This window comes from Nanorana parkeri, unplaced genomic scaffold (genome assembly GCF_000935625.1).
Source record: "Nanorana parkeri isolate BGI_ZX_2015 unplaced genomic scaffold, ASM93562v1 scaffold590, whole genome shotgun sequence".
Taxonomy (NCBI): Eukaryota; Metazoa; Chordata; class Amphibia; order Anura; family Dicroglossidae; genus Nanorana; species Nanorana parkeri.
In genome coordinates, this window is record NW_017306858.1 from 753,408 (window position 1) to 777,497 (window position 24,090).

Below are 24,090 nucleotides of genomic sequence, written 5' to 3' on the forward strand. Positions count from 1 at the left end.
CGGTCATCGGAAGCCCGCCCCTCAGGGGGCGTGGCTTGCGATCATCGCAAGTACGATCTGCCTATGCAACAAAGGCAGATCGTACGTTTTTTTTAAGTACCTTACAACCATCGCAAGACAGAAGTCTTGCGATGGTTGTAAGGTGTGTGCCCAGCCTTAGTTTATCTGTTAAACGGATGGGAGTCTTTTTACATTCGGTTACCCCCAGCTTCAGCCAGGTACGGAAAAATGAACTGATCAGAGTTCTGTTTCGGTAGACTTTATTGTGGCAGATCAGGGGTATAGCTCATGTAGACCATAATCATGGGTCCAGTAATTTTCCTCCATTGCAAGATGGTGACATCCGTTCCAATCAGCAGGGGATACGTGCACGGATCTCCTCCTGGTCAGACTGTGTGAAAGGGGCCTGAGTTGTTGAGAAACCCAGCCGAGATAATAGATGACTTGCAGACCTTGTCAGTCTTAAAAATGATATCCCAACATTAAAAAATATATTTCAATTGGTAGATTGGTTTGTTGCTTGTGTGTGTGGTGTACCAGCTTGATCATTAAGGTGTGAGCCTCTGTACCTTCTGTAATGAGAGGCAACACTGCTTGGGCTGTAAAGAGGGTTTACTTGCTTGTTAACTATTTTCAATACACTTTGAACCTTACTTGAAAACAATTAATAATAATAATAATAATAATTCTAGAACAAGAAGAAGAGACGTACCATCAGGTTAGCACAAGTAATTGTACATTGAGCAATATGACGTACCATCAGGTTAGCACAAGTAATTGTACATTGAGCAATATGAATGTGTTTCTCACACAATAAGATATAATTAGGCAATCAAGGTAGGTCAGGCAAGGAAAGTAAAATTAAGCAGAAATGAAGACCGATTAATTAAAACCTAGGCTATGAGAATAGCAGGGTATATGAAATTGTTTTGCTGGTTATAAACCACATTTTTCTTGCATGGCCAGCGCTGATGTCATCAGTAGTGTCAAACTAGATTGCATATACCTTTTGCACCTGTATTCGTCAAGATTTAAAGCATAAATATAATATCCAGCAGGACTTGGCACCTGCCCACACTGCCAAAAGCACCAAAACCTGGTTCAATGACCATGGGATTACTGTGCTTGATTTGCCAGCAAACTCGCCTGAACCCCATAGAGAATCTATGGGGCATTGCCAAGAGAAAAATGAGAGACATGAGACCGAACAATGCAGAAGAGCTGCAGGCCGTTATTGAAGCATCCTGGTCTTCCATAACACCTCAGCAGTGCCACAGGCTGATAGCTTCCATGCCATGCCACATTGAGGCAGTAATTGCTGCAAAAGGGGCCCAAACCAAGTACTGAGTACATATGCATGCTTATAATTTTCAGAGGTCTGATATTCTTCTATGTACAATCCGTGTTTTATTGATTGCATGTAATATTCTAATTTTCTGAGATTGTGGATTTGGGGTTTTCATGAGCTGTAAGCCATAATCACCACAATTATGACAAATCACGGCTTGACTTTGAACGTGGGATGATTGTTGGCCCTCGGAGCCGTGGAGCGAGTATCAGAAAAACAGCAGAATTCGTTAAATGTTCAAGAGCAGCTGTTGTTAAAGTGTTTAAAGACTGGACTGTCAGCCGAAAATCTGGGTCTGTACGTGCGAATTGTGGCCGTCAGCGACTAGTCAATCCGGGTATATTGCTCATTGGTCCACTTGAATTGTAAATTCTAACATGCAGGGGGCTATTCAATCCTTTTATTACCTATAATAGCCTGTACTGTTAAATATTTAGACATTTTTACTTTTTATCCCGCTGTGAAGTGCTACAGAATATGATGGAGCTTTTTTCTGTATAAAAGATAATAAGAATGGGGATTTGGGCTTTGCTCTTGGCTTGTTTGTAGTCTTATCATGCAAACAAAGCCCAGCTTGTCCAGTCTCCCGGTGAAATAGCTGCAAGATCTGTATAGTAGCTTTCAGAATAGTAATAGAGATGCAGTAATGTTGGCATAGAAATTCAGTCCCAATTTTGACTATTAAAGTGGACCTAAGCCCTTCTTTACTAAAATTCATCACACTGTTTCAAAGTTTTAAGCTGAATCAAAAAGGTTTGTATATCTGCCCTAACACTCACACCAAGCTTCAGATCTGGGCTTTAGCTGTGGCTGGGAAGTAATGTGAGTGGTCATCGCTAGAGATGTGCAGTTAGTTTGCTCAAGCCCATGCAAAACTGTGACTGCCCCCCACCCCCCACTCGAATGCATTGCAGTCTTTGTGGTATGTAGCTGCCGGGGGGGTGTCAATCACAGTTTTACGTGGGCTTGGGGGAACTCAGACAAACTGGATATGCAGCAACTCCCATATGTATCATCACCCAGGCAGCATGTTGAAGTAGAGCCTCTGGTTAAGCCAGGCATGTCAAACTGATGCCCTCTCACTACTATTTTGTTGGTTTTGGTTTGCTTAAGAATTTAAACTAAATAGGGCTGTCTTATAACAACTGTTAGTCAACTCTTTTAGTCTGGCTGCTTTCCATATGTCGCTGGAAACATCATCTTTTTATCAAAGATCACACAGCTTCACAAAATCCCTCTAATGTGGGGCGCTCTGAGCAGAAATCTAAACTTATCTTCAGCTTACAAAAAAACTACCCTTGCAGTGGGGCTACCCCCGTACTGCAAGGGTAAGTGCTCGTTTTTGTCTAGGGGACTTTTTGTAAAGCACTTTCACTTGCATGATCCGCACTCCCGCAAGTTGCAAGACTGGTGCCTGCAGTCTCTTCCCTCCTTCCCTCCACTCCAACAGTTGGAGGCCAGCCCAATGATGTAATTGAGTCTAATGTGAGGATGCTTAGGGACAGTCTGTGAGCCTAAGGGGAGGGGAGAGAGGTGAGCGCTGTCTTCCAGGGGAACGGGAATAAGATAAAAAAAAAGAGTAATATATATATACCCCTAGGCAATAACGAGCCATTAACTCTTGCAGTGCAGTTGCAAGGGTAGTTTGTTTTATTTTCTCCCCAGAGTTAGGCTTTATTAATTTTTTAAGAATTGCAATAGCAGATGTTGTGTCTGGTGTGTCTGTCTGGTAGATACTTACATAACCACCTAGAAGATGTAAACAAACAGAGTTTAGGTCAGAGGTGAGAGAGAGAGAGAGAGAGAGAGAGAGAGAGAGATGCCATACACTATGTTCTTTATAATGATACTTATTAATAAAGTAACTGTCCATTTTATTTTTTTCTGCTTTTGTTGTTGCTCTTAGGTGTATGTGGCTTGTCAGTCAATGCTGATTGTCATTGTGGGCGCTGTACCAGAATATCACATTGATAAGGAAGAAGGCCTCAGCGATGAAGATTTTATCAAGCATGTCCGATATGCAGAGAACTTCACCTCCATAGTATCTGAGGTAAGCATCATTCAAAATGCTTTAGGGAGTACAGTAGATAAGAAATGTAATTTTCTAAATTGATTATGTCTTTGCCTTATAATTTTTTCAAAGGTAGATGTACTGTTCAACTAATATTCTGACTGTCTACCTTTTCTTCAACCAAGCATAGATCAGTGCTATAGAAAAATGTCACACTTAACTCTGTTTTGTGTAATCTTTCCTCACTTTCCACAGCCACATTATAGTCTCTGGTTATTTGCAGCCTCATATGTTCTCGTATAGGGCTTGTTTCAGTAAAGGTCAATAAGTGAAACAGTTCCATTAATATTTTTCACACAGATTAGTTAACGCCGCATTCCAAACAAAATGATAAATTACACACTGCATCGGGTGTCAGTGCCGGTGCCAGGATTCTTGCCTACACAGGCAATGTGCATTTTTGCGCCCTCCTTCCCCCCTACCCGAACCGCCTCCCCGACCCCCCTGTAGCGCTGGGCCTGCTTGCGGTATGTTAAATATGTACAAGTACTTGTCAAAATGCCCTGTTTTTTCCGCCCTCACCCTGCAGCGCCCTCAGGCGGCCGCCTGACTTGCCTTGCGGTAGCGCCGGGCCTGTCAGGTGTGTAAATACAAGACATTTTGTGAATAGAGGTTAGGGAAGAGGGGCAGGTGATGTGACCGGAGCACTGTACAGCTTGGGATGCATGTCTTCCTCTCTTCAGTGCCCGGAAGCTTGGTGTTGTGTGCCGGGGATAGCATACTGTGCAGCAGCCCTCTGCACCCAACACACAACTGATTAATGATAATTTACCCACCCAGTGTGGTGTGCAAATGATAATTTTGCCCAAAGTGTGGCTTTAAGAGTCTATTAATATATAGTTTAAAAAAAAGAAAATTTCTGAAATTTCACTCAGGATTCACCATTTTTTCCCCCCAATTAAATCCAGTTATAAAATGTGCGAATGTGTTAGACAATAAGTAATGCTATAGTACACCTAACCACTCAACCATCACATTTTCAAACAATTTATCCCCACATCACACAGCTACCTCCTCATGTATCACTTGCCCCTCCCTTTTAGATTGCAAGCCCTCATGGGCAGGGCCCTCCTTACCATCTTGTCTTGAATTGTATCGTGATTGTAATGTCTTCCTTATATTGTAAAGCGCTGAGCAAACTGTTGGTGCTATATAAATCCTGAAGAATAATAATAATAATATACACTTTGTGCACAATTATTAGCAGTTAAAGTGGACCTTTACCCCCTTTCACTAAAAATCACATCAGCATACAGCTATGCATGCTGATTTAAATTCGTCTTACATTCATTAGTTAAACTTGTTTTTCATTTACTTACATATAGAGTTCATCTACTTCCTTGTCCAGTTCAGGCACAAATTATGTAATGCGCCAAAGTGTTGCATCTAGGGTTGCCACCTTTTCTTCAAGCGAAACCCGAACATTCTAGCGACACGGCAACATTTTTTGGGGAGAATGAGTCATGGCTTATTTATAAAGTATGTAAATAGTGCCACACATTGTAAATATTACAGTTAAGACTATTTTCAGTGGGGGGCCAGTAGCCCCTATCTTAATTTTGGTTGCCCTGGTCTGTCTGACATCTTGTATCCGGGTTTCTGCTGCCATGAAACCTGGACACAGCATTCAAAACCTGGACTGTTCGGGTGAATCCTGGACAGGTGGCAACCCTAGTTGCATCCTGGGAAAGTTACATCAGCAGAGCATTGCTGGGAAACCTCATCTGTAATCTCCTGAGATCTTAGGGAAAGGCATTTTCCTCCCCTGACATGATGTGCATGGTGACATGTCCTGATATGTATTCAGTGGTGGTCATGGTTCAGGTTTATTTAGGAATGTCTCTGACCACCTTACACCTTGTTCTTTAGGACACTCCAGGTAGGTTGCAGTCCTGGAATCTGGAGGCTAATGAGTTACTGTTAGTTTTATATTATTTTTCCTTGCGTCTATTGCAGTTAGCTTGCACCTTTTTATTGTTCATGATTTTCTTGTGACTCTACTATTTCCATCAAAACATTGATTGCCCGGCGGTCACTCCCCAATATTTTAGAGTTTTGCATCTGTCATGAAGACATTTAAAATGTTTGACTTGGGCTGGGTGCACACCTAGGCGATTGCAGTTTTGTGCATTTTTGCTTTTAAAACGTGCGTTTCTACCTGCATAGCGATGTCTATAGGACCAAACTGCACAGCATCCACCTGAAAATAGCTCCTGCATCTTTTTGTTCGACAGGCGTTTTTCCTGCATACAACGCAATCTTATGGTGTGAACGGTCGCCATTGCCTTGCATGGAAATGTGTGTTTTTGTGCGTTTTCGCGTGACTAGATCTGCACGTAAAAACTCTCAGGTGTGAACCAGGCCTTAATTAAATCTGTTTTTGGTCCCATTTTATGTGATTTAATGAAGCTGTCTAATAAATAGGCACACCTAATATAATGTCTGAATCAATTTAGGCCACGTCCTCCCAACAAACAATTTACATATTAAGTAAAAATGATTAAACCTAATATGCATTCTGGTTTATATTATTTAGAGTTGGAACATGGTTATAGATGTAATGATAAGGTCAGTATATTGACTTGCCGTCTCAGGACAGTACATACTACAGACATCCTGTGTACTTTGATGGCGTTTTTGGTACATCTGTAGCAGTGTTAATTTCGCTGACCAAATATTTTAGTTTTTTTTTTCGACCTTTGGCTGTTTTTCCGTGACAAAAACTAAACAAAGTACTAGGGCAGTTAACAGGACGAACACGAAACATATATTCTCAGAATTTCCGTTGATCCACGAAAACGAAATGAAAATTCTCAGAACGAAAGGAAAATTAGTTCCCAGACTTGTGCATTTGGCCTCTGGATTTCCTGAGCACTTCCTGTAGTAGGGAGAGGTGAACAGCGGAATAATAACCGACTTTAATTTTCGTCGACTAAAACTAGACTAAAATAAAAATTAATCTGATGACTAAAATGCGACTAAAAATTAATTTTCGTCAAAAGACTAAGACTAACATGACATTTTGGTGTCAAAATGAACACTGATCTGTAGTACACCCAGTCTCCTCCACTGGTTAACTCTTAAAATATATTCCTTGTAATATGACAGTAGCGCTGCTGGATTGTGCAATATATTAGTGCGTTTATTTAGTTTATTCACCTAAAATGTTTTCGTGAAGTAGGTGTTAAAATCACCTACTAATTAAAAAAATAACAATGACCTGAAATGTTTCCATCTTCAATGAAGCTAGCAATATTGTGACATGGGATAATATCTCTGGATTTGCCACGTTTAGTGGAGATAAGTGATATTGCAGCTAGATGACTCCAACCTGTGGTATGCTACAGGTCATGTTGTCTCTGCCTTGTTAGAAATGTTCAGATCGGATATTACATCTCACAATCCATTACTTCCATAAATGCCAAGTAGGCTTTTGCTAAGTGACAGTTCAATTGTAAGTTCACCTTTCTTTCCTAACAAGAAAAAACAGTCATAGGCGCATCACATGTGCTGATACAGTTTTACATTTATGTTGCTTTTGCAGTATATCTTACACTGAAGTATTTTAAATGATTGTATATGCTTTGTTTATTAGTATAGTTTTTAAATCATTTGTCATGTTGGTGAGGTTTTAAAGGAAAAGGATTTCTAATGTTCAGAAATCCTCTAAGTTGTGCTTATGTGCCATGGCCTCCATTCGCTTTAGTGAAAAGTTCTCTGCAGCCTGTACAGCCTATGCTCAATGTGCTGGGCAAAGATAGGGGAGCATAAAAGTATAAAGAATTGTAAAGTGCACTTATCTATTGAAAATCTAAATTTCCAATTATATATCAGTGTACAATTATGTTCATGTGGGCACTATGTTGCTGTTGGGTATGCCTTGACTTGTCTGACTGCTCCTTGCCATTATACAGTCTAAAACCAGATTGCCTAATGTTCACTAAGATTCTAGTATTGGATGGATAAATGGTGGGACATGCTTAGGCTTGTATAACAAGTCAAGGTCTAAACTATCTGCACACAGTGCCCACGATGGAGGCTGCCTGCAAATGCTTTAGATAGGGATGCACCGATACAAGTATTGGTGTCGATGCCATGTATTTGGTTGAGTACCCATACTCGTCCAAATGCTCTGATACTTGCCCCCCAATACTGGAACTTTCGGTCAGAGGGAGATCTCCCTCTGACCGGCAATGCCACGATGGGAGCATGAAGCAGGCTTCCTGGCCAATCAGGAAGCCAGGAGCAGGTTATGACCCTCCTCCCGGCTTACTGATTTGATAGGAAGCCAGCTTCACTTGTTGCTAGGCAGCCTGGCTTCCTGACCTATCAGGAAGCAGGGCGGCACGTCATGACCCGCTGCCCGGCTTCCTGATTGGTCAGGAAGCCAGGCTGCCTCGCAGTGTCACGAGGGAAGTAAAGCTGGTATTCTTTCGATAGAACATGGGCTTTCCAGACAATCAGGAGGCTTCCTGATTATCTGGGCCCATGGATGCCTGTATCGGTTTTCAGTATCGGCGAGTACCAAAGACAAACTATTGGTACTCATACTCGATACTGACAAAACGGTATTGGTGTGATGTCAGAGGATCACAGTAATTGGATGGTTTGGGTTATTATACAACAATGCTGCTTGCGTTGTGTTATTAGGCTCCATTCACACAGGAGCGGTTGTCTGCACGTATTCGGACCTACGAATATGGTTGAGCGCCCTAAACATAAACAATGCATTTTAATGTGCATTGTTCAGACTATTGCGGGGACTGTGCGGTACAAAACCACATGACCGCAAAATATTCCAAGCACGATTGTAGGTGCGGACTCCGTACGTTCGCAGCTATAGTAAAAGCTGCAAATGAGTGGAATCTGTGCAGTTTAAAAGACTTTAGCGGTTTCGTGTTGTGCGGTCTCTCCTACGGAAAACCGCACGGGAAATGCAAACTCTACATGTGAATGGAGGCTTAATGTGGGATTCCAGAGTGGTTCCATACAATCACAACATGCCAGACACTTCAGAGCATAATTTCTATTACTGTCAGTAGCCTTCTATCTATCCATTATCTTTCTTGCATCCTATTCTGCAGCTATAAAAGTCATTCAAACACTTCTCCAGTTTTGAGTTACAGTTTGTTATTAAGAGATGGAAATGTCCATTAGGGTATTTTATCTGGTGAAATACTATGAATGAAAGCAGTATAGACGCTTCTGTGATTGAGCCGTCTGCCCACCAAATGTAAGCGCTGCAGTGGAGCTCGGCCACAGGGAGCGATAACATGAGAGTGTGCATTATGCTTCACTATAATTATATTATTATCTTATTTAATTATCCTTTTATTGTCGATGTTCAAGAGGAGTGTATAAATCTTCAGATAAACTACATAATCCTTTTAAAAAAGGCATGAGCCATTTTTTTTGGCTGCTGTGTTTCTGCTCCACATAGATCCATATTATTGGGACTAGTGCACTCAGGTGTTAAATACGTTCTTTCTCATCTCCCTAGTTGTTAATGAACACCCATGTGGTTTTGATTTCTGTGTTTATTACTGAAATCAGTTTTCAAAATTAGTTACAATGGAATGCCAACTGATTTTTATTATTTTTCTTATGATAGCATTGGAAAGAATGGCAACTGTTTGCAGGGATCCCAACCTGAAAAAATCAATTTAAGGGAGGTGCCCTTCTCATTTCAGGGAGGTGCAGTCTGAAAGAGCACCCCCCTGAAATGATGGCAGACAGCACTGGAAGAAATAGTTTCTTTGCTGTTTTTTTTTTTTTTTTCTTGTTTTTTTGACAGCAGTTAGACCTGATTGAGAACTTGATGGTTGGTTGACAGCAGCTGCATTGGAAAGCGTCAGTATGCCGGTTAGGAATAGATCACTGTCCTTAGTCTATAGTTGTTTACACGCAGAGTGATTGCAGATTAAGTGCTTGTGTCTTCTAAAGGTGAATCTACAGTTCTTTGTATTTAATACAATATCAAAAATGTGGAATTGCATACATGTCAAAACGTGAAAGTCAATCTAAAATTATTCAAAATGGACAAAAATATGTGCATACTTGTGTTATCAAATGTATGTGCACACCCCTTCAAATCATTGAGTTAAGGTGTGTCCAGTAAAGGGTACACTGGATAGCATACATAGACCGGTTTAGACAATCTGTGAGCTTACATGTTTATGGCATCGGTTTGGTCAAGACCCTTTTCTGTTCCAGCATGACCATGCCTCGGTGTACAAAGACAGACCAATACAGACATAGTTTGACAAGTTTGTTGTAGAGGAACACGAGTGGCCTGACCTCAGTACTATTAAACCCCCTCGGGATGATGGGATGAATTGAAACACGGTTTGGGGAGTCTTCTTATCCAAAACAGTATCTGACTTCACAAATGCTCTTTTGGCTGAATGAACGGCATATTATTACCCATGATTTTGGAATGGGATATGCAACAAGCAACAGGTGTGATGTCAGATATTCACAAACCATTGCCCATACAGTGTACTTTTAGGTGAATACTGCTGTAATAACTCAAAATCCATACTCTCTGAGAATACAGTATACTTTACTGTCCCCTTTTACAGTGCACGTCAAAGCAAAAAACAAACACATTTTGTTCATTTCTGCCATACATGCACATTTCCCCATGTTCTATCTCTTTAAACTATCCCTTTCACACATGCTGCAAATCCAAAAATAACCAATGCATTAGTAATAAAGTGTGTTACCTTTTTACATGGTATTACAGTATGTTCTTGGCTCTGAATTCCAAAGAATGTGGTGTCAACCCTGCCTGCTTCATTTCTGAGACATTACAAAGAACACAGACCTCTCCTCATCTCTTCCCCCTCGTCATCTCCATAACCCCTCCTAGTGCACAGAGAGAGAGCACAGGAAGTTATCAGCTCCTGGGACTTCTTGCAAAATCAAAGGGATTTTTTTGTACTTATTGAACAGATATAATAAACAAACTTACAATAGTAAATTTAGAAGACCAAAAGAGAGCAAATACCGTGTTTCCCCAAAAATAAGACCCTGTCCATATATTTTTTTGCCCCCAAAAAACACACTAGGTCTTATTTTCAGGGGATGTCTTATATTTTTTTTATTTTTTTTCACTTCAGAATGCCCACTGTTTTATTTACTGACAATGGTATGGTAAGAATGAGAATATTACTGTTGCTCTATTTCTTTTCCTACTGGTCAGTAAAGCAAATTCCACTCTTTCACAGGCGGAGTGCATCTGGTATCTGCCTGTCACAGTAACCGGCGCTATAGACGAAGTAGCGGCTAATGCGGCTCTGCTCCCTCCACCGCCGCTTTCTGCTTGCTTTCTACAGCGCCGGCTTCCTTTTCCATCAGGGACAGCGATACCAGCGGGTCAGCAGTGGGGACATCGGACAGTGCAGTAAAGTACATGCTACCACCAAACTAGGTCTTATTTTCGGGGGAGGTCTTATATTACAGGAATCTTGAAAAATAGTGCTAGGTCTTACTTTCGGGGTAGGTCTTACTTTCAGGAAACACGAGAAGTGCATTGTTAGTGTTTACATACACATTATGTGTAGCTCCAGCCAAATCTTGTTTTCAATGGGACAGAATCTGAAGCGATGTCTCAACATTGAGAGCACAGATGGAAGATTAACCTAACAGAGGTTCTTTCCCTTCCGCGCTCTGTTAGAAAAGGTTTTTCTTGCTTTCTGATTCCTAAAGAAAAAAAGGTCCTCTCACATCCTGTCTCTGTGACCACCAAGTCTGGGCAGGAAGTGAAGAAAATGTCCACAATGGGTAAACAGATGGCACTAAAAACATGAGATATATATTCTGCTGGAGTTGGAAGTAAGCAGCGCAAATACAAGTCTAAGCAAAGGGCATTAAATGGAGGTTAAAATATGGACACCCTAGAAAGCAGCTGATGTTCAACTGAATTCCAAACAAATGACTAAACACACAGATGAAATAGATATAAGGGAGCTGTTTTACCTGTCAAAAAAAATGTGGACTTCTGTCCATCGAGTCCTGAGATTTACACAGCTCTGCCAAACATCACATCCCTGTCTGGCAAGGGAGGGGACCATATCTTTCTCGGCTGCAGTTTCCCATTTGCTTTACAGGTCTTCTCCCCACCCCTACTTTTACCCCTACAGTTAATGTGTTATTGAATATAGAGCTGCATTCATTTGTATCTTTTTTTGTATCTGTCTAGAGTTTAGCTTTATTTATAATTTTGTTTTTAGTAGTTTAACACTTTCCCTTACGGTGCTGGCTACAGGCCCCTGTAAACCTACTGTCGGCTTTACACTGGTGGCTGAGCTGCTGCCAGATCGCTTCCAGTGAACAGGGTCCCCCCACCCTACACCCCTACCTTGCTTCCTGGGCTCCACTGCCCTTCCATTTGGGCTTGGGACCGACATCATGGGTGTATGCGGGGAGAGAGGTCAGTGAATATCCATTTGCCAATCTCCTCCCTGCTGAATGGAGCCTGAACTGACGCTGATTGCATCACTTCCGGCTTCTCAGCTGTCATCCCCCGGCTTAGCTGGGAAGAAACTATTCAAGTGCGATCCACGCTTACATAGGTTCTCTTTAAGGTGACATTAGGGGTCTATTAGACCCCTAGTGCCACCTTTCCACTTCAGAAAAGCTGTCACCACTGCTATGCTTAGGGAGCTTGAAAGCAGTGAAGATAGGTAAAAAAAGGTAAAAAAAATAAATAAAGTTAAATAAAATCCATTTAAAACTACCAAAAATATGTTAAAGTCCCCGCACCTGCAAATTTGTGCATACTAATGTGAAAACGCGTCGGGTGCACCTCCGTATGAAAATATTACTTTTTTTTAACTGAAATCTTGGGTTTAATAAAGAGTAAAAAAAATGCCAACTGCCACCATTTTATTCTACAGGGTCCATGCTTTCAGGAAAAATATAACTCTTGGGGGTTTTAATTCACAGGCCTAAATGTGGATTATAACGTGTGAAAACTCCATGGGAGGAAAAGGGTTAAAGGCTGCATTGACTGCACCTGGAGTGCTTGTAATTAGGGGTGTCCCAATGCCACTTTTTTAAGACCAAGTACAAGTACTTGCCCTCAGGTACTCGCCGAAACCAATTACTGATACTTTTTCTTAATGGGACACGTGACTTTTTTTTTTTTTAAACAACACAGACGATTTTAGGGCAGTTTCTCACCAGGGCTAAATAAATATGTCACCAGAAATGAATACATGTCCCCAGACCAGAATGCAAGTCCATGTCCCCAGACCAGAATGCAAGTCCATGTCCCCAGACCAGAATGCAAGTCCATGTCCCCAGACCAGAATGCAAGCCCATGTCCCCAGACCAGAATGCAAGCCCATGTCCCCAGACCAGAATGCAAGCCCATGCCCCCACACCAGAATACAAGCCCATGCCCCCACACCAGAATTAGTCTCACCAGGCTGCGTGATGATCTGTACCGGGCGACATGTCTATCTCTGCGATGCAGTTCTTATGCTGTGGAGTGTGCCGATGTCCGGGGCTGTACTGTGTTGTGTGGGGCTGTCCATGGCTGTGCCTGCGCCGGGAAGGAGGAGGAGGGCATATACAACCGGACAGGCACTGCCATGGACAGCTACGTGCAGGTCCCCAGTAGGCTGCCGAGGTCTCAACAAGCCCGGAACTCGGACGGCTGCTTCAATTTTGAAGATTTAAAGGGCTGTTATTGGCCTTAAGAATCAGGGAATTTTCACGAGTACAAGTACATGTGAAAATGCCTGGTATTGGCCCCGATACCGATACTTGTATTGGTATCGGGACTTTCCCACTTGTAATGTATGTATAATAGCACCAAAGTGTTTGTACCTTGTGAGAAATCTCATATTATTAATGCTAATATTTTTATTCCACAGTGGAACTTAATTAACCATCAAGCCTACAAGGTTAACTTGGCATCTTCATTACTATTTGCTGGTCTGCTCATTGGGAATATCGTGTTTGGACCTTTATCTGATAAACTGGGAAGAAGGCCGGTATATTTAATAGGTAAGGGGCCAATTAACGTTCTTTGTTGTTGTTTCAAAATGCATCTTCTGTAGAATAGTCCTGTATATATGAGTGTTATACTTTTTTTCTGTTTAGCAGTTTTCTGTGCTGGTAGATTCAGATTTTCGGCTGTAAAATAAACTCGCAAAGCTTATTACACATATTCTCACTGCCTAAAATAACACTAGCTTCATGCTAGCGATAACTACAGGTTTGGGAGGATGTCTATTAAGGAGAACAAGAAAAATAGCCAGCTGAGGTGGTAATAAAATAGCCCTTCAGATGATAACATTATTCAGGAAATAACAAGGCTTGCACAAGAAACTATGACAATTCCACCTCGAAGTGCTATCCCTGTGAAATTAACATCTTCACAAACATAAATCTATAAAGTTTAGCTCTTCCGCTGCAGCCTGGGATGTCAATCTCAACTGCAAGCCTCGCGTTTTGCCCACCGAGAACCATGTAAGCAAGTGAAAGTTCTGGCGTAGAATTACAATTCCTCATTATTGGTTAAAAGCGAAAATCCAATACAGCACAGCAACAAGATGCTCACACATATTTCCACTTTTGCAGCCAAATTGGGATAACACCTTCTATTTGTTTCATTTTACAGATGAATAGATGTGTGTAGATATTGATAACTTTCTTTCATCAGAAAATGATGTACAGTATATGCAATACCAAACTTTGTATAGTACTTTAAGAATGATTTAGCCCATGCAATCATTTATGCAGCCATCATTTCTTATGTTCACAGGGCTGTTATTTGATGTCATCTTTGGTTACCTAACGGCTTTGGCTCCAAGCTATGGCCTTTTTGCCATATCACGATTATTTGTTGGGATAATGAATGGTGGAATGGCCTTGGTCTCTTTTGTATTAACACAAGAGTATGTGGGAAAATCATACTGGGCATTAACTGGTAAGTTCATGAAGAGTCATGGGCATGGAATGGTAGTAAATAAAGGTGGCCATGCATATTCCAATCTGTTTATACAATACATAGCCAACAGCTATGTGGTGCAAGGGTCTGCAAGATTCAATGCAAATTGAATCACACATTACAATCTGTTTATATGATGTCCCTAATGTCGGCCAACAGCAATGTGGTGCAAGGGTCTGGATACAAATTCAATCACACATTACATAGTTTTGGAAACTCTAAAGGAGATTGTACAGTCTTTGCAGTCAGATTGTAAAGAATATGACCAGATTTAGCTGTTAAGCTGGCCATACAAACAGTAGAATTTTGTTCAAAATGTTTTGTTTTCAGAATATTAGAATATTTGTTTGAATTACTTATGGTTAGTTGGGTCTAATTGAAGTTTGACTGCAGTGAATAGGGAAATTGAAAAAACATACAGTAAAATGTGATTTTTGTTTGGGAAAAATTGCACATACTGTAATTTGCATGTGATAGGCACAAAAGAAACCTGTTTAATAAATCTGGAATTCCATTCAAGTCGCAGGTTCGGATTCATATTATATATTTTTTTAAAGTGACACTAAACTCAGGCGTTGAATCTTAAAGATGCCTTCAAATACCTTTTAACTACGTATATACTCGAGTATAAGCCGAGATTTTCAGCCCATTTTTTTGGGTGAAAAGTGCCCCCCTCGGCTTATACTCGAGTCAGCGCCAGCGCGTCTTCTTACTTACCTCGCCGAGCGTCGTGTCACTGCTGCTCCGGTGTGCGGCGCTCCGAGCGGGGTCATCTGGCAGTCTCCCGGTCCTAATTTAGGTGGCCGGAGACTGCCAGATGACCCCGCTCGGAGCGCCGCCCACCGGAGCAGCAGCGACGCTCGGCGAGGTAAGTAAGAAGAAAAAAAAAACCCCGCAGCGCCAGTACAGCAGGGGAGCAGGGATGAGTCAGCGGCGCGCTGATCAGGCGAGAGGAGCTCCAGGTGGGGTTGTAATTTAGCGGGCAGGCACCTCTGAGCCAGCTAAATTAGGACCCCACCTGGAGCTCCTCCCACTGGACCAGCGCGCCGCTGACTCGTCCCTGCTCTCTCCGTGATGTGATGATCCGATCACCGGCACACAGTGAGTGAGGGGAGGGAGGGGGGGGGGGGGTAGAGAGAGAGATTAATTAAGCAATTATATATGTATTGTCTGCACTGTATTAGCAGTATATACTCTATATAGAGTATATACTGCTAATACAGTGCAGACAATACATTTACAATTATACTAACATGAATGTATTAAATGATCTGTATGTAGCCCTGTACTATGGATCATTTAACCCATTCATGTTAGCAGAGGATCATTGTAAATGTATTGTTGCAGGCACTCTATATGTACATGTACTATATACTACATATAGAATGCACTGAACAATAGATTTACAATTATCCTCTGCTAATATGAATGGGTTAAATGATCCGTAGTACATGATATGTAGCCCTGTACCCCCTTTTCCACTTACAGAGCTAGGTTATTTTTCTTTTAAATAAATATTAATGTCATTTTATTGGTATCTATCTACCAGTAGCTGCCTCATTTCCCACCCTCGGCTTATATTCGGGTCAATACTTTTTCCCAGTTTTTTTTGGTCAAATTAGGTACCTCGGCTTATATTCGGGACGGCTTATACTCGAGTATATACGGTATTAACAAAAATGTATCTCATTTGAGTATCACTCATCTGTAGATCCTCAAATCATCTCTGAATTGGTGCTGACACTGTCCTTCCTTCTGAAGGGTGCCTACTTTTGTTCCCCATGGTCCCTGTGTGTTGTAAAGTAGCCAGCTCTCCAAGCTCGCTCCAGTGATGAAGTACAATCTCAAAACAAATTAGTAAACCAAACATGAGATTGATCCATTTTAGGCATGAGCTTGGAGCGGTGACTACTTTACAACACACACAGGGACAATGGAGAACAAATGTAGCCACCCTCCAGAATGAAGGGCAGTGTCAGCATGAATTCAGAGATGATTTGAGGATCTACAGCCAATAGGGCTGCAGCTAACGATTATTTTCATAATCGATTGGTTAGCCGACTAATCAGATAAAATAATACCATAATTTATTTAAAATAAAGTACACAAATGCAGCGTTACAGACATAAAGTTTACTTCAGAATAAAACGGTATGCGCATTTTTTTGAAATCACATTGCACTGGAGTGCAGGGCATTGCAGTACCGCGCGTTCCAGTGCGGGCGATCACACTGTGGACGGGAGGTACAGTTGCAGCAAAATTTGTCAGGCCGAAAACACAAAATTACTTTTGAAAAATGGCCTGGACAGGAAGGTGGTTTAGCACCCTGGTCTTTTAAGTGGTTAAAATAACACACCCCCAAAAAAATGTTATATTTTTTTTAAACTTTTATTTGTTTTTGCATTTTTTATTTAACTTTAAAAAAAAATGTTTAGTCCTTTTTAATTTTAGTTTATTTAAAATTTTAGTTTATTTAACTTTAGTTTTTTAAACCCTTTTTCAACTTTATTTCTGAGAGGCATACCCAGCCTGCTATTGCATATTTTCATATTGCAATAGCAGGCTGGCTATTGTACCCACCCAATGCCTGTTGTCAATCAGCAGAGGAGGTACCTGAAAGAGAAAGTTCTCTATCAGGTCCTCCTCTGCTGGTTGACAGTGGGCAGGTGTAATAGCCAGCCTTCTATTGGTTATTGCATTTTAAAATATCCAATAGGTCTCTCCTCCCCGCTGGTTCCGACTGTAGTGGTCTGTATCCCCGCTGCCTCTTCGGATACAGGCGGGAAGAGCAGCGGGGATTGAAAGGGACACAGACAGCTGCAGTCAGCACCTGCGGAGAGGAGAACAGAGGAGCAGAGAGGCGGCAACTAATCGAAAAGCAACTAATCAATGACAAGAATCGTTGCCACTGATTCTCATTATCGATTTTATAATCGATTTAACCGATTAGTTGTTGCAGCCCTAACAGCCGAATGATGCACAAATTAGATACATTTCCTTACTAGTTAAGTAATTTTTCCTGCATTTTTAAGATTCAACTCCTGAGTTTAGTGTCTATGGAACCTGTGTAAATTACTTTTACACAGGGCACAAGGTGTTTAAGGGCTTTCAAACTAAATTAGTTGACACAAAGATCGGATGTTCTGACAAATAATTGTGAATTAATGTTTGAACAGCGAGCTTTTATTTATGTTGTATGGTCAGAAAGTTACAGCTAAGTTTCCCAAAGTTCTGTTAAAAAAAAAAGAGTTTTGGAAATAATCAGGTAAGAAGATGGAGATGGTACATTTTTAAATTAGTGGATCTTCATTCTAAAAATGTTCATTTCAGGCATGTTGAGGTGTTTTGCTCTTAGCCAAGTCTTAAAAGTTTAAAAAAAAATCAATTTTAACACAAAAAGGTTATTTTATACACTTTCTTCTCATGCTCTGCCCTCCCTTTCCCACCAGCAGTTTGCATACCTCCTCGTGGTTTTGCTTTTTTCTGCCCATCCTCTTTAGCTTACCACTTTGTCAAACAAAAGGCAGTTGGCCGTGATGTGTTGGTGTAATGTGTGTTTGCTTTAGATAACCTGTTTTGTTTTGTTTGTACAACCAGTTGCCATACAGTACTGTGCAAAAATTTTAGGCAGGTGTGGAAATATGCTGTAAAGTAAGAATGCTTTTAGAAATAAGTGTTAATAGTTTATTTTTATCAATTAACAAATGGAAAGTAAATGAACAGAAGAGAAATCCAGATTAAATCAATATTTGGTGTGTCCACCCTTTACCTTCAATACAGCATCAATTCTTCTAGGTACACTTGCACACAGTTGTTGAAGGAACTCGGCAGGTCGGTTGTTCCAAACATATTGAAGAACTAAGCACAAATCTTCTGTGGATCTAGGCTGCTTCAAATCCTTCTGTCTCTTCATGTAATCCCAGACAGACTCCATGGTGTTGAGATCAGGGGTCTGTGGGAGCCAAACTATCACTTCCATGACTCCTTGTTCTTCTTTAGCAGAAGATAGTTCTTAATGACATTTGCTGTATGTTTGGGGTCGTTGTCTTCCTGCAGAATAAATTTGGGGCCAATCACACACCTCCCTGATGGTATGGCATGATGGATAAGTATCCGCTTTTATTTCTCAGCAATGAGGACACCATTGATCCTGACCAAATCTCCAAATCCATTGGGAGAAATTCAGCCCTTTGGCGAACAAACTGCCTCCTGCTACAACCAAATATTTCAAATTTTGATTCTCAGTCCAGAGCACCTGTTAATATCATTAATGTCTAGAGCACCTTTGTAAAGGACTTTCACTTACCTGATCTCATTTGCCCCAGTACTCTCTCCGTCTCTCCTTTTCCCCCCGCTTGTGGACAGTCCCTTGGTGTCCTTGTGTGCAATACAGGGATATGGGCCCTTCATTGTATGGAATGATGTCAGCAAGCCTCTGAGCACTGCAGTTAAGGTGGGAAGAGGCTGCAGGTCCAGTCCTGGAAACTGAGGGAGCAGGGATCAGGTAGCTAAAAGTAATTTACACAGGTTCCATAGACATTACCTCAACAGTGCAAGGGGAAATTGGTGCTGACACTGTCCTTCCTTCTGAAGGGTGCCTACTTTTGTTCCCCATGGTCCCTGTGTGTTGTAAAGTAGCCAGCTCTCCAAGCTCGCTCCAGTGATGAAGTACAATCTCAAAACAAATTAGTAAACCAAACATGAGATTGATCCATTTTAGGCATGAGCTTGGAGCGGTGACTACTTTACAACACACACAGGGACAATGGAGAACAAATGTAGCCACCCTCCAGAATGAAGGGCAGTGTCAGCATGAATTCAGAGATGATTTGAGGATCTACAGCCAATAGGGCTGCAGCTAACGATTATTTTCATAATCGATTGGTTAGCCGACTAATCAGATAAAATAATACCATAATTTATTTAAAATAAAGTACACAAATGCAGCGTTACAGACATAAAGTTTACTTCAGAATAAAACGGTATGCGCATTTTTTTGAAATCACATTGCACTGGAGTGCAGGGCATTGCAGTACCGCGCGTTCCAGTGCGGGCGATCACACTGTGGACGGGAGGTACAGTTGCAGCAAAATTTGTCAGGCCGAAAACACAAAATTACTTTTGAAAAATGGCCTGGACAGGAAGGTGGTTTAGCACCCTGGTCTTTTAAGTGGTTAAAATAACACACCCCCAAAAAAATGTTATATTTTTTTTAAACTTTTATTTGTTTTTGCATTTTTTATTTAACTTTAAAAAAAAATGTTTAGTCCTTTTTAATTTTAGTTTATTTAAAATTTTAGTTTATTTAACTTTAGTTTTTTAAACCCTTTTTCAACTTTATTTCTGAGAGGCATACCCAGCCTGCTATTGCATATTTTCATATTGCAATAGCAGGCTGGCTATTGTACCCACCCAATGCCTGTTGTCAATCAGCAGAGGAGGTACCTGAAAGAGAAAGTTCTCTATCAGGTCCTCCTCTGCTGGTTGACAGTGGGCAGGTGTAATAGCCAGCCTTCTATTGGTTATTGCATTTTAAAATATCCAATAGGTCTCTCCTCCCCGCTGGTTCCGACTGTAGTGGTCTGTATCCCCGCTGCCTCTTCGGATACAGGCGGGAAGAGCAGCGGGGATTGAAAGGGACACAGACAGCTGCAGTCAGCACCTGCGGAGAGGAGAACAGAGGAGCAGAGAGGCGGCAACTAATCGAAAAGCAACTAATCAATGACAAGAATCGTTGCCACTGATTCTCATTATCGATTTTATAATCGATTTAACCGATTAGTTGTTGCAGCCCTAACAGCCGAATGATGCACAAATTAGATACATTTCCTTACTAGTTAAGTAATTTTTCCTGCATTTTTAAGATTCAACTCCTGAGTTTAGTGTCTATGGAACCTGTGTAAATTACTTTTACACAGGGCACAAGGTGTTTAAGGGCTTTCAAACTAAATTAGTTGACACAAAGATCGGATGTTCTGACAAATAATTGTGAATTAATGTTTGAACAGCGAGCTTTTATTTATGTTGTATGGTCAGAAAGTTACAGCTAAGTTTCCCAAAGTTCTGTTAAAAAAAAAAGAGTTTTGGAAATAATCAGGTAAGAAGATGGAGATGGTACATTTTTAAATTAGTGGATCTTCATTCTAAAAATGTTCATTTCAGGCATGTTGAGGTGTTTTGCTCTTAGCCAAGTCTTAAAAGTTTAAAAAAAAATCAATTTTAACACAAAAAGGTTATTTTATACACTTTCTTCTCATGCTCTGCCCTCCCTTTCCCACCAGCAGTTTGCATACCTCCTCGTGGTTTTGCTTTTTTCTGCCCATCCTCTTTAGCTTACCACTTTGTCAAACAAAAGGCAGTTGGCCGTGATGTGTTGGTGTAATGTGTGTTTGCTTTAGATAACCTGTTTTGTTTTGTTTGTACAACCAGTTGCCATACAGTACTGTGCAAAAATTTTAGGCAGGTGTGGAAATATGCTGTAAAGTAAGAATGCTTTTAGAAATAAGTGTTAATAGTTTATTTTTATCAATTAACAAATGGAAAGTAAATGAACAGAAGAGAAATCCAGATTAAATCAATATTTGGTGTGTCCACCCTTTACCTTCAATACAGCATCAATTCTTCTAGGTACACTTGCACACAGTTGTTGAAGGAACTCGGCAGGTCGGTTGTTCCAAACATATTGAAGAACTAAGCACAAATCTTCTGTGGATCTAGGCTGCTTCAAATCCTTCTGTCTCTTCATGTAATCCCAGACAGACTCCATGGTGTTGAGATCAGGGGTCTGTGGGAGCCAAACTATCACTTCCATGACTCCTTGTTCTTCTTTAGCAGAAGATAGTTCTTAATGACATTTGCTGTATGTTTGGGGTCGTTGTCTTCCTGCAGAATAAATTTGGGGCCAATCACACACCTCCCTGATGGTATGGCATGATGGATAAGTATCCGCTTTTATTTCTCAGCAATGAGGACACCATTGATCCTGACCAAATCTCCAAATCCATTGGGAGAAATTCAGCCCTTTGGCGAACAAACTGCCTCCTGCTACAACCAAATATTTCAAATTTTGATTCTCAGTCCAGAGCACCTGTTAATATCATTAATGTCTAGAGCACCTTTGTAAAGGACTTTCACTTACCTGATCTCATTTGCCCCAGTACTCTCTCCGTCTCTCCTTTTCCCCCCGCTTGTGGACAGTCCCTTGGTGTCCTTGTGTGCAATACAGGGATATGGGCCCTTCATTGTATGGAATGATGTCAGCAAGCCTCTGAGCACTGCAGTTAAGGTGGGAAGAGGCTGCAGGTCCAGTCCTGGAAACTGAGGGAGCAGGGATCAGGTAGCTAAAAGTAATTTACACAGGTTCCATAGACATTACCTCAACAGTGCAAGGGGAGTTCTTCCCCCCCCCCCCCTGGAGATGAGCTTTAAATGATCACACACCAAAAACGGGACAATAGAAGACATGAAAAAGGAAGATAAATAATAGGGGATGGAAAGAGTGATGGAATATTTGCAATATACAAGGATGAGGGAGAAATGTAGGGAATATAAATATGAAAACGTTTTAAACAAGTAATATTTAAAAAAGGCGAAATTTATTCCTCAATGTCTGGTGTTTTAAATAGTTATAGATGGTTTTAAATATTTATGGAAAAGTTTTATTCTGTAGGGTTAGACATAGAGTGATGATGATGTATGTAATCTTTCATTATGTTGAGTGGAATTAGAAAATCCTCTGAAACAGCTAATTAAAAAATGATGTAAGCTAATCAAGACATTATATGTCATTAACACTGTTTTTATAAAAAGATCACTCCATCGTATGAAGGAGTACAGTCTAACATAACTTCAGCCAGCATTCCAAACACACAAATATATTTTGTTTCCTAATCAAGAAAGTCTTCATCATGTTCTGCAATGCTGCATGGAATACGTGCTGAAGAGTTTGCAGCAAACTGAGTACTCACTTTCAGCTTAGGATGTTTATTTGATAATTCTGTGGGAAACTAATATATTTACTAGCTTTTTTATTTAGAAAGTATGTTTGTGTGCTGAAGTACTCTAAGCAATAGGTAAACTAAGAATGAACAGGCTGCATGTATTCTTATCCTAGAGTGGCTTACTTCTGCCCATAGACTGCAAAGTCTTTGTGCATATGAGCCAGCTGATGACTGTGTGTAAGCACTTGTGAAACAGACACTGATAATATAGCAATATTGCTAACCCTTGGTGATCTTCTGAGAGTGTCTTTTTGTTATTATTCCACCACATAAGTGATTGCATCACCTGTTCTATATAACACTATATACGTCTGCATTTTGCAAACCCAACAGTCTGAATTGTTCATTGAAATTCTGTATATCATCATAACTTTAACCAAAACTCTTTTTTTTTTTGGATTGGCTAGAGTGGGAAAGAGTTAGAACCTCCTCAAATGTTTTTTTTATCTGTATTTTCTTTGGGAAGATTTTGTTTCATGTCCTTTACCATAGACAAGACAGGAAATAGGACAATCTCTAGAAATTAGGGGAAAGTCCCACCTTTGATTGTTATAACCGAAACAAGGATACTCATTGGGAGATTTCTACAAATACCTTGTTTTGGTGATAAATGTCAAAATTTAGATTTCTGTTTACTTTGTATCTCCTTGACAACTGTCACCTGTTATTGTGGCAAGGGTGAATGTTCCCTTTGGGGATAATAATAATTGTGACCCTTCCCTGCGGTGTCCAAAAGTAGAAAGAAAAATGGTTGTAGTTCCAATCGCATCATTTTAGGTTTGAGGTTGAAGACTTTAAGTTTAGGAAAATTAAAATTTGTGTCTTAAATGTGAATTAATGGCCTTTAACGCATTCTTATATATATTCTTTATAAAAATGTTTCACAGTTATATTTCTCTTTTTTAGGTTCCCTAACAAATCTCACTTTTGCTATTGGCATAGCGATATATGCCTTGTTGGGTTATTACATTCGAGACTGGAGACGACTTGCATTTGTGGCCAACACGCCCGGTGTTTTCTTTTTTCTTCTTTCTTTGTAAGTTACATTGTTACATGCTTTTATTTTACATTGTTTAATAGGGTTGATACAAATAATGTCTATCAAGTTCAACATCTGACAGCTATGACAGTTTTGGTACAGAGGAAGAAAACCTTCAAGGATCACTGTTGCCAATTTTGCTACACAAGAACACAAATTCCTTTAAATCAAAATATTGCTCTAATAGTTTATCGTAGCAATACTTTAGGTCGATTGCAAGTCGGCTCCCTGTCCCAAGCTCTCTCCCCTGGTGCTAGTGCGGCCGAATGTCTTGGATGCAGGGAGAAGCGTCCTGCACCTCCCCGCCTGCTGCATCCAACACATTTTGGCCGCACTAGCACCACGGGAGGACAGGCCAAGACACACAGGTATTCGGCTATTGTGGAGGTATGAGAGCAATAGACAATCATTTATTCATGGCGCAGCACTTGTTGGGCAATACAGTACAGGTTGAGTAAGACTTTGATTTGTTTCAGAAGAAAACCCACTGAGTTAGTATAATCGAATATTGATCAAGCATGATGGCCAGGAGAGACAGCCAGGAGGATGAGTGAGGCGAGACAGCCAGGAGGATGAGTGAGGCGAGACAGCCAGGAGGATGAGTGAGGCGAGACAGCCAGGAGGATGAGTGAGGCGAGACAGCCAGGAGGATGAGTGAGGCGAGACAGC

General features: G+C 40.8%; 1 protein-coding gene across 1 annotated transcript in view; it reads left to right on the plus strand.

Moving 5' to 3' along the window:
• LOC108792007 (solute carrier family 22 member 15-like) overlaps positions 1 to 24,090 on the plus strand; it is a 217,932-nt gene that overhangs the window by 41,268 nt on the left and 152,574 nt on the right. The window contains exons 2-5 of the mRNA XM_018562674.1: positions 3,255 to 3,398; positions 13,304 to 13,436; positions 14,197 to 14,361; positions 23,289 to 23,418. Of these exons, the coding sequence (XP_018418176.1) occupies positions 3,255 to 3,398; positions 13,304 to 13,436; positions 14,197 to 14,361; positions 23,289 to 23,418 (572 nt within the window). The remainder of the gene's footprint in view (positions 1 to 3,254; positions 3,399 to 13,303; positions 13,437 to 14,196; positions 14,362 to 23,288; positions 23,419 to 24,090) is intronic.